Genomic DNA, 11546 nt, shown 5'->3' with positions numbered 1-11546 from the left:
CAGGCCCGAAACGTCAGCCTTCCTGCTTCTCTGATGCTGCTTGGCCTGCTGTGTTCATCCAGCTCTACACCTTGTTATAGCAGAGAAACATTAACTCTGATTTTTTCCTCACAGATGTTGCCAGACCTGCTGAGCTTTTCCAGGAACATCTGTTGTTCCTGATTTACAGCATCCGCAGTTCTTTTGCTTTTTATTTGCTTTTGGAGTATTCCCCAACAATACATTCAACAGTTCAGCTGTATTCATTACGAATCTGCACCAACGCCATTTCATGGTTAGGTCTACCTACATTAGCACCAACATTACACAAGGACAGAGTAACACGATTGATTTATTGTTGTCACATATACCGAGATACAGTGAAAAGTGTTGTTTTGCATGCTATACAAGCAGACCATACCAACAAAGTGCATCAGGGTAGCAGAACAGAGTACAGAATACAGTGTTATGGCCGCAGAGAGAGTGATCAGAATTAACATTTGAGAAGTCCATTCAAAATTCAAACTTCTTTAACAGTAGCAAAAGTAGGTTATTTGATTAGATCACGTGTGATCTGTTCCATTATTTCACACACCTGCTTTGCTTCCACAACTCTCAAACAAAAGTCTCTCAAATCTTGAAGCTTTTAATTGAACCACCATCCACAGCCTTTTAGGAGTGTGTTCCAGATTCTTGATATTAACCCACATAGCCACACCAAAAATTTAAGATTATGTCCCTTACACTGGACTAGCCCATCAGAGTAAATTGTCTCTCTATATCTTACCAACTCCTTGATCATCTCAAAGGTCATCCTTCCAATGTCTATATTTAAGGAAACAGATGCCTGGTCCGCATAACTATATTCATAACTTAATCTTTTACCTCGGATACCATTCTGGTGCAGAGATACAGTCCTGCAAGGCCAACTGGTCTTTTCTGGGGCGAGGTGCATAACCTACACTTTTTTGCATTCCAGCTCTCTTGAAATACAGGCTAGCATTTCATTAGCCTTGTAATTATTTTTGTACATGCCCAAAAGCCTTTTATAGCTTCTGTTCTTAGGATACAAAGTGTCTCTGCTCATCCATAGTTCCTTTTTGATATTAAGACATTTGATATTAAGAAAATACTCTGATCTGTCTTTATTAGATCCAAAGTGACTGACTTCTCACTGAGTCCCAGCAGCATGTGTTGCCCATTTACTTAATCTACCAATGTCCCGTTATGATTTTCTTCTGACAATTACTCATTCTATTCACTGTGCCATTAATTTAATGTTGTCAGCAACTTAGATAGAAAGCTATATATTCCTTTATCCAAGTCTTTTATAAATATAATGAAAAGAGGAGGACCCAGTGCGTGGGGCACACCATTAATACCACAAAAGAAGAAGAAATCAAATTATCAGACTAAGGAATGTATATTAGCTACACATACCATGGTCTTCACTGCCTTGCAATTCCACCACTGTAGCCTGAAAGAAAAAGTAAAAACATCCAATTAATCATTTGATCACTGTAGGCCAAATACATTGCTAACAGTGTTGGACATTATTTATGGTTTTGAAAAAAATTACAACATCCAATCTGTGTATTGATAACAGTCATTGTTGTTAAACACATGCTTTCCCAGCTGTAAAGCTTATAAACCTATTATTTTACAATCTTAGGAACAAATTGATTTGCTGTGGCAGCAATGGAAGATAATACATAAAATTTTCCTTCTGAAAAGAACAGATGACTGGCAAACATTCTTTTAGTTAAATGAGGTTTATGAGGGCACTACAGTCAAGGACAAGAGAAACCCAAGGTTTCCTGTGGTCCTGAGGCATACTTGTGCTCCTGGCCCACAAAGCGTAAAATAAAACTTCATCTCACCTCCTCTAATTTCAGCTTCTTTTGCATCTGGTTAACTTGATGAGCACTAAAATTGCAATCAGAACCCACTGTCTGCATTTGAACAAAGACCCTACACTCTTCTGCCACATGTCATCCCACTAGTGCAAGGGAGGATTTCAAATTGATCTAATGTTAGTTAGCAAGTTGCAACAAAGGTGCAAGTATGTGTGTACTTGTGACTAAATTATTGATGTTTATGTAATACAACATTACAAATTTTAATGAATGATCCCCAAAATATGTTTTGATCAGACAGTCTAACCAGGAACATATATTGGTTTGTCTTGAGCAGTTTTAAAAATAACAGCTAGAAGAAAATTGCAAATAAAAAGGCTCAGTGGTTAGCACTGCTGCCTCACAACGCCAGGTACCCAGGTTCAATTCCACCCTTGGGCGACTGTGTGGGGTTTGCACGTTCTCCCTGTCTGCGTGGGTTTCCTCCGGGTGCTCCAGTTTCCTTCCACAGTCCAAAGATGTGCAGGCAGGGTGGATTGGCCATGCTAAATTGCCCATTGTGTTCAGGGATGTTTAGATTAGGTGGGTTATAGGGGGATGGGTCTGGGTGGGATGCTCTGAGGGTCGGAGTGAATTCGTTGGGCCGAAGGGTCTGTTTCCACACTGTAGGGATTCTATGATTTTATGATTCTATGAAAAATAATAATGTTGAATTATAGAAATTGTCCAGATTTTCTTTTCTATTATCTTTGGCTGCAGCAGTAGGATTTTCCCCTTTCTCCCTTAATATTTTCTGCTAATATTCATAAGAACATAAGAACATAAGAACTAGGAGCAGGAGTAGGCCGTCTGGCCCTTCGAGCCTGCTCCGCCATTCAATAAAATCATTGCTGATCCTTTCGTGGACTCAGATCCACTTACCTGCTTCTCACCGCACTCCTTAATTCCTTTATTGTTCAAAAAAAATCTACCTTTTTTTTTAGAAACATTTACTGAAGTATCGTCAACTACTTCACTGGGCAAGGAATTCCATAGATATTCCCTTCCAAACTATTCAATAGATGATTCTCAGAATGCCTACTCTGTTTTATGAGTGAGCCTTCATTAGCCCTTCATCTTTAACACTTTCCTATTCATGCTCATTTTAAATGGTAATTTCTCAGAGTGCTATTAAGTGCTTATTCTGCTTCACAGTTACTTCAGTTAGCCTTCACCTTTTGCAACTGACTTTACACATCTTATAATTTCTTACAGCACAGAAGGACAGCATTTGGATAGTAACACCGGTGAAGTTATGTAATTTTAAAGAGGTCTCTTATTCAGAGTTCAGCCATATAAAATTACAAAATAGAAAATGCTAGAAATACTGATCAGTCCAGGCAGCATCTACGGTTAGAATTAGGGTTTCAATCATGCTTCATGTAAAATTAGTCCCTTCAAGAAAGTGTTCAATCACATTTTAAAACTGCCCATGGAACCTGATCTCAACACCCAATAAGTTAGTGCATTCCAGATCTGAATAGCTCTCTGCGTAAAGAATTTTATTTTTATATCCCTCCTCCTTTTGTCATTTATTTTAAATCTATGACTACTAGTTATAAACCTACTTAAAAGATGAAACAATCACACCCTAATGCTTTATCAAAACCCTCTGTAGTGACTGTAATGAGGTCAGCTAGATGGGACTCATAGAATATGAGTTCCCTGATTGGGGCTGTTAATCTGGTCCAATCAGGGAGTCCTGGTGTGCCAGACATTCTGTTCATTCTGAAAGCTGACTGTGAAGGAGCCGAATCAGTGTCGAGGACTCTCCACGTGTAAATCAAGGGTGACTTGGTGACAGGATACTGGTCTCTATGGATTTATGTCAGTGATGATGATAGTAAAGCACGCTCCTGGTAAAATTTGCTTGCAACAGTTGTCTTTAAGTTGGGGTAAGCATTTCTGGCATCATGCTATTATTTGGGAAGAACGCGTTATTCTTTCTGGGCAAATGACATTGTGGCAGATGAAATGCAACAAGTGATTCTCCCGTCAGCTTGTGGACGCCAGCCTTTTGTTTATTAGGAGCCTAACTCTTTCAAGAGTTGATGTATTTAATTAAGGAATATTATGATCCCAAGCCTCATCTAATTATAAGATACTATTGGTCTTATTCAGGAATCCGAGAAAAAGGAGAATCCTTATTTGGATTTTTGACTAGGTTAAATCGGCTGGCAGATGCATGTGACTCACGTTTAATCCTTAATGAGATGCTGAGAGACTGTATGTGGGATTAATGACGTAACCATGCAAAATCACCTATTGCTGAAACCCAACTGGACTTCCAGCAGGCACTACAACTGGCTTAATCATTGGAAAATTCGGCAAGTGGAACATATGAGTTGCAGTGTATTCCAACGGAAGTGGAAACTCTCAACAGTCCGCCCGACCTTGGGGAACACCACTTGAATGAAGGCAATTGCATAGCTTCACGTAGGACATAATCCGAATGGAGGGACTCTAGGTCAGCTCAAAGCAAACCCCAAAACAAAGCCAAGCCTCGGTCAAGCAGTTAAAATTTTCTTCAGGATATGGGCTGGCAAGCCATTGCAGTTACTGCCGGTGTGTAGACTCAAGACAGCAACAGAGGACACTTGACCTAAATTGGGAAAGAGAACTCATAGGTCGGTAGCCAGGAGAGTGCACACCCTGAAAAATCCACCTATATCTGGTTTGGAACATTTAAATTGCTTAGCAACATCTAAATCTGAATCAAAGTAAACACCTGGTTGTAATGGAGGTCGATACCAACGCGGCCATTTCAGTGATCGCAGGACCAGTCTTTAACAAAATTCGCTCTGAACTCCAACTTAAGTTTGCGCAAGACCTCTGCTAGACTGAGAACCTATACTGGGGAACCCGTATAGATTATGGGTATAACTTTGGTTCCAGTCCCTTATGAGAAGCAGTTGTAGTAAAAGGCTCGGGCCCAAGCTTGATCGGGCAAAATTGGTTAAGAAAAATTCACCTAGATTGGGTCAACACTTTCAATTAGAAAATGGCTGCCTGAGTGAAGTTCTAATTGAATACCAGAGGCTTTTCAGGAAGGTCTAGAGACTATCAAATGAGCCCAAACCACCTTGCATGTTGACCAGAAAGCAATTCCATGATTCTGCAAGCCCTGCCAAGTGCCATTTGCCTTATGGGCAAAAGTACAGACAGAAATCAGAAGGCTGGAAAGCAAAGGAATCAAACCAGCCCAGTGTTGCAAACAGGAAGCACTAATTGTGAAGCCCAACAGGATGGTTTGTCTTTGTAGGGATTTTAAACAAATGGTAAAGTGCTTTTCACAGCTGGGTAAATACACCAATCCCTCCAAAGAGGATTTATACACAAAGCTAGCAGGGGAGCTGTCCTTTTCATGAAGCTGGACATAAGCCATGCGTACTTGTAATTGTGATTATCGAGGATTGGAGCCATGGGGTGTACAGCATGAAAACAGACCCTTCGTCTAACTCGTTCATGCTGACCAGATATCCTAAATTAATTTAGTCCCATTAGCCAAGATTTGGCCCATAATCCCTCTAAAACCCTTCCTTTTTATATACCCTTCCAGATGCCTTTTAAATGTTGTAATTGTAACAATGTTGTCCATTTCCTCTGGCAGTACATTCCACACACATACCACCCTCTGCATGAAAAAGTTGCCCCTTAGGTCCCTTTTAAATCTTCCCCGTCTCACCTTAAACCTATGCCCTCTAGTTTTGGACTTCCCTACCCCAGGGAAAAGACTTTGACTATTTGCCCTATCCATGGCCCTCACAATTTTCTAAACCTCTATAAAGGTCACCCTTCAGCCTCTCATGCTCCAGGGAAAATAGCCCCAGCCTATTCAGCCTCTCCTGATAACTCAAACTCTCCAACCCTGGCAACATCCTTGCAAATCTTTTCCTGAACCCTTTCAAGTTTAACAACACCTTTCCTATAGCAGGGAGACCAGAATTGAAAGCAATATTCCAAAAGTTGTCTAACCAATGTCCTGTACAGCTGCAACATGACCTTCCAACTCCCACAATCACTGACCAATAAAGGCAAGCGTACCAAACACCTTCTTCACTATCCTATCTACCTGCGACTCCACTTTCAAGGAACTATGAACCTGCACTCCAAGATCTCTGATATAACAAGGTGTAGAGCTGGATGAACACAGCAGGCCAAGCAGGATCAGCGGAGCAGGAAGGCTGATGTTTCTGGCCTAGACCGTTCTTCAGAAATGGGGGAAGGGAAGGGGTTTCTGAAATAAATAGGGAGAGAGGGGGAGGCGGATAGAAGATGGATAGAGGAGAAGATAGGTGCAGAGGAGACAGACAGGTCAAAGAGGCGGGGATGGAGCCAGTAAAGGTGAGTGTAGGTGGGGAGTTAGGGAGGAGATAGGTCAGTCCAGGGAGGACTGACAGGTCAAGGGGGCGGGATGAGGTTAGTAGGTAGGAGATGGGGTGGGGCTTGAGGTGGGAGGAGGGGATAGGTGGGAGGAAGGACAGGTTAGGGAGGCGGGGACGAGCTGGGCTGGTTTTGGGATGCGGTAGACGCCAAGATCTCTGTTTGGCAACGCTCCCTAGGACCTGATCATTAACTGCATAAGTCCTGCCCTGATTTGCCCTTCCAAAATGTAGCAGCTCTCATCTACCTAGATTAAACTCCATTTGCCACTCCTCGGCCCACCTGATCAAGGTCCTATTCTTTATAGATTTCTTTTACAGAATTCCTACAGGATGGAAGCAGGTCATTTGGCCTGAGTCCACACCAACCCTCCAAAGAGCATTCCATCCAAATCCAACCCCCTACCATTTCCCTGTAACCCTGAATTTCTGATGGCTAATCCACTTAGCCTGCACATTCCTTGACACAATGGGCAATTTAGCATGGCCAATCCACATGACCTGCACATCTTTGGACTGTGGGAGGAAACTGGAGCACCCGGAAGGAAACCCACACAGATGTGGGCAGAATATGCAAACTTGACACAGGCAGTCACCCAAGGCTGGAATCAAACCCGGGTCCCTGGTGCTGTGAGGCTGCAGTGCTAATCATTGTGCCACCGTGCCACCCCCATGTCCTCAGAGGTAGCCTTCTTTGATGTCCACTATACCATCAATTTTGGTGTTATCTGCAAATTTACTAACCATACATCCTATATTCCCTTCCAAATCATTTACATAAATGGCAAAAAGCAGTGGACACAGCACCGATCCTTGCGGCACTCCACTGGTCACAGGCCTCCAGTCTGAAAAACAACCCTCTATCACCACCTTATGTCTCCTACCATTGAGCCAATTTTTTACCCAAATGGCTAGATTAGGATTCTCAGAAGTAGGCTACAATTAATACCCATAAGGGTTTGTACCAATATATGAGACTGCCATTTGGAGTATCGTCAGCCTGTGAAATTTTTCAGGGGGCAATTGAGAACATTTTACAAGGGCTACTCCAGGTTACCATTTGTCTAGATGACGTGCTAATAACAGAGAAGTCCAACAATGAGCACCTAGAAAACTTGGACACAGTCCTTAGATATTTCTCCCAGGCAGACGTACCCCTGAGGTAGAACAAAAATGTGTTCCCGGCACCCCATTGACCTACTTGGCCTACAGAGTCGATAAGACCGGGTTACACCTGTTAGAATATAAACTGATGGCGATCAAAGGTGCCCCAGCTCCTACGTCTGTACCGGAGCTTAGGTCTTTCCTTAGGCTGTTGAATTGTCGTGGAAAATTCACACATAACCCTGGCCTCCAGCCTGGCACCTTTGCATCAACTCTTTTAAAAAAAACGGGCCAGCCTGGAAATGGTCACGTTGTCAACCCATAGCTTTCAGGGAAGTGAAGAAACAGCTATCATCCTCTGAAGGTGTTTGTACATTATGATCTCAAGCAAAATCTGATATCAACATGCAATGCCTCCCCATACAGCATCAGGGTGGTATTAGCTCATAGGTGGCCCAATGGAGAGGAACGCCCAATAGGGTATGCATCCAGCACAGTCTAATGAAGAGCATAATTACGCCCAGATACAGAAGGAAGTTTTGGCGATCGTTGGAGTCACGAAATTCCACCAATACCTTTACGGACGTAAATTTATATTAAAAACAGGCCACAAACCCCTGTTAGATCTACTTAAAGAGGGCAAGGCAGTGCCACCCATAGCATCAGGCCAAATACAGCCGTGGGTTCTAATTCTAAGTGCATATAATTACAAGTTGGAACACCATCCGGCAGACCATGTAGCAAATGTGGATGCATTGAGTCACCTCGGCTAGCAGATGCATCAATGATGGTACTGCCACTAGAACAGCTCATAATGGTTTTAAATTTTCTGGGCATATTTCCAGTCACAGCTGACAATATCAGACTTTGGAAACAGAAAAATTGAAACAGCTGGTGATGGGGAAACCAAAGGGCCATCGCAACCAGAATTGAAACCAGATCACAGTAGAGGATGACATATTATTATGGGAGCAAATAATTGTCTGAGCAAAGGTCGCTGCCAGATATTGGCTGAACTCCACCAGGGTTTCCAAAATGAAGATGTTGATGAAAAGATATGTCTGGTGGCCAGGACTGGATGCAGACATAGCTGCATTGGTGGCTGCCCAGAGAGCCAACACTGACAAAAAATACCGCTAGCAGCTCCCCCACATTCCTGGGAATGGCTGGGTAAACCATTTACACGTCGACTATGCAGGTCCTTTCATGGGCTCAATGTTCTCAGTCATTGTGTACACCTACTTAAAGCGGCTGGATGTGCATAGAGTTCATTCATCAAACATTGGGATGACAATAGAAAAATCATGCGCATCTTTTGCAAACTCCCGGAAGTGTCGGCCACAGATAACAGGCCATCATTTACCAGCAGGAATTTGATTATTTCCTAAAGTTGAATGGTATTCAACGTGTAAGGACAGCTCCATATCATCCATCATCCAATGGTCTGGCAGACAAAGCAGTCTAAACTTTGAAGGCCGGCTTAAAGAAACAGCCCACAGCTTCACTAAATACCAAACTGTGCCAGTTCCTATTTTAATACAGGCCACCTACAACTACAGGGATAGCTCCAGCAGAGTTGCAAATGGGGTGAAGACTCCATACCGGGTTAAATCTGACCTTCCTGGACCTGGGAGAGGACGGTGAAACAGCATCAGGAATGCCAATGCCAGACACAAGTGAGACAGACAGTTTACTTCAGGTGACAAAGTTTCGTGTAGGATGGATAAGAGGCATGGACGACACAAGGTCAGGTCTAGTGATGTATGAAGTTCAGGCAAGTGCAACCATCCTGAACAAGCACATGGACAATATGAAAGCTGCAAACTCGCAAACAGTGCAGGAGCAAAATGTGTCTGGTTCCTTGACAGTTTTCCGACTGTTCCAGAACCAATGGGTTCTCCTTCTCCATCAAGTGTTGAAGATACCTTGGAATCGAGATGAACACAGTAGATGTCGTCACCACCTGAAGAGAAAAATGAATTTCTTCCAAGATGCTCCGGGCGCAACACCACCCGTATCACAGGCGGAGTTGGAGAAACCTGACATGGTGCTAAGACACTCCAGGAGGAGCTACAAAAAAAAACGAACCAGCCTATGTCCTCAGACTAAAAGGGGAGGGAAGTAGTAATTGTAAAGAAGGCAGCCTGGTGGACATCATTGAATACGAGTTAGAGATAGTAGGAACTGCAGATGCTGGAGAATCCCAGACAACAAGGTGCAGAGCTGGATGAACACAGCAGGTCAAGCAGCATCATAGGAGCAGAAAGGCTGACGTTTCGGGCCTAGACCCTTCTTCAGAAATGGGGGAGGGGAAGGCGGCTCTGAAATAAGTAGAGAGAAGGGAAGGTTTTGATAGAAGGTAGATAGTGGGGCAGATAGGTGGAGAGAAGACGGACAGGTCAAGGAGGTGGGGATGAAGCCAGTAAAGGTGAGTGTAGGTAGGGAGTTGGGACGGGGATCGGCCAGCGAGGAGGGAGGGGTGGGCAGGCGGGAGAAAAGACGGACAACCCAAGGAGGCGGGGACGAGAGGGGGGGCCGGTCCCGGGATGAGGCAGGGGATGAGGAGACTCCGAAGCCTGCAAAGTCCACATTTGAGACCATTCGGTTGTAGGGTTCCCAGGCGGAATATGAGGCGCTGTTCCTCCAGTTTTCGAGTGGCATCGTTGTGACACTGGAGGCGGCCCAGGATGGACATGTCGTTCAAGGAGTGGGAGGGGGAGTTGAAGTGGTTCGTGACTGGGAGGTGTTGTCGTTTGTCACGAACCAAGCGTACGTGTTCCACAAAGCGGTCTCCAAGCCTCCGCTTGGTTTCCCCGATGTAGAGGAGGCCACATCGGGAACAGCGGATACAATATACCACATTAGCGGATGTGCAGGTGAACATCTGTTTAATGTGGAAGGTTTTCTTCGGGCCTGGGATGGAGGTGAGGGGGGAGGTGTAGGGGCAGGTGTAGCACTTCCTGCGGTTGCAGGGAAAGGTGCCGGGGGTGGTGGGGCTAGTGGGGAGCGTGGAGCGGATGAGGGAGTCACGGAGAGAGCGGTCCCTCTGGAAGACAGATGAGGGTGGGGAGGGAAATATATCCTTGGTAGTGGGGTCAGATTGCAGGTGGCGGAGAATGATGCGTTGAATCTGGAGGTTGAGGGGGTGATACGTGAGGACAAGGGGGATTCTGTCTTTGTTGTTATGGGTGGAGAGGAGACTGGTGGGTCGGGGAGGCGGGGATGGAGCTAGTGGAGGTGAGTGTGGGTGGGTAGTTGGGATGGGGGTTGGTCGGTGGGATGGGGGTTGGTCGGTGGGGTGGGAGGGTGGGAGGGAAGATGGACGGGTCGGGGAGGCGGGGACAGGGGGTGGTGGCTGGTCTTGGGATGGGTCGGGGATGGGACATTTTGAAGCTAGTAAAATCTTCATCTCCAACTGCCGTCGCGACATCAATTACCTCAACCTCTCCACTCCTCTCACCCACTCCAACCTCTCCCCCACAGAACATGCAGCCCTCTGCTCCCTCCGTGCCAACCCTAACCTCACCACAAAACCCACGGACAAGGGAGGCGCAGACCTCTACATCGCCAAGGCCAGACGCCAGCTCTCTGACACCTCCTCCTACCACCCCCTTGTTCATGACCCCACCCCCAACCACCAAAACATCATCTCCCAAACCATCCACAACCTCATCGCTTCAGGTGACCTCCCACCCACAGCCTCCAACCTCATCGTTCCCCAACTCCCCACCGCCCATTTCTATTTCCTTCCCAAAATCCACAAACCCGACTGCCCTGGTCGACCCATTGTCTCTGACTGCTCCTGCAAACTTATCTCCACTTATCTCAATTCCATTTTCTCCCCCCTGGTCCAGGAACTCCCCACCTACATCTGGGACACGACCCACGCCCTCCACCTCCTCCAAAACTTCCGATTCCCTGGCCCTCAACATCTCATCTTCACCATGGACATCCAGTGCCTATATACTTGCATTCCCCAAGCAGATGGCCAAAAGGCCCTCCGCTTTTTCCTGTCCCGCAGGCCCGACTAGTCCCCCTCCACCGACACCCTTATCCGCTTAGCTGAACTCGTCCTCACCCTTAACAATTTCTCCTTCAACTCCTCCCACTTCCAACAGATGAAAGGGGTGTTCATGGGTACCTGCATGGGCCCAAGCTATGCCTGCTTCTTTGTAGGATACATGGA

The 11546-nt window shown here is 45.4% G+C and overlaps 1 protein-coding gene across 2 annotated transcripts in view; it reads right to left on the bottom strand.

Annotated features, from left to right (window-relative positions):
* traf3ip1 (TNF receptor-associated factor 3 interacting protein 1) overlaps window positions 1-11546 on the bottom strand; it is a 155453-nt gene that overhangs the window by 34853 nt on the left and 109054 nt on the right. For both annotated transcript variants that reach the window (XM_048599122.1, XM_048599123.1), the window contains one exon: window positions 1420-1456. In XM_048599122.1, coding sequence (XP_048455079.1) covers window positions 1420-1456 — 37 coding nt within the window. The remainder of the gene's footprint in view (window positions 1-1419; window positions 1457-11546) is intronic.

Source organism: Rhincodon typus, chromosome 7 (assembly GCF_021869965.1).
Source record: "Rhincodon typus isolate 14 chromosome 7, sRhiTyp1.1, whole genome shotgun sequence".
In the NCBI taxonomy this organism is placed as follows: domain Eukaryota; kingdom Metazoa; phylum Chordata; class Chondrichthyes; order Orectolobiformes; family Rhincodontidae; genus Rhincodon; species Rhincodon typus.
The sequence above is the reverse complement of the archived record's forward strand: the minus strand, read 5'-3'. Positions and strand labels throughout refer to the sequence as shown.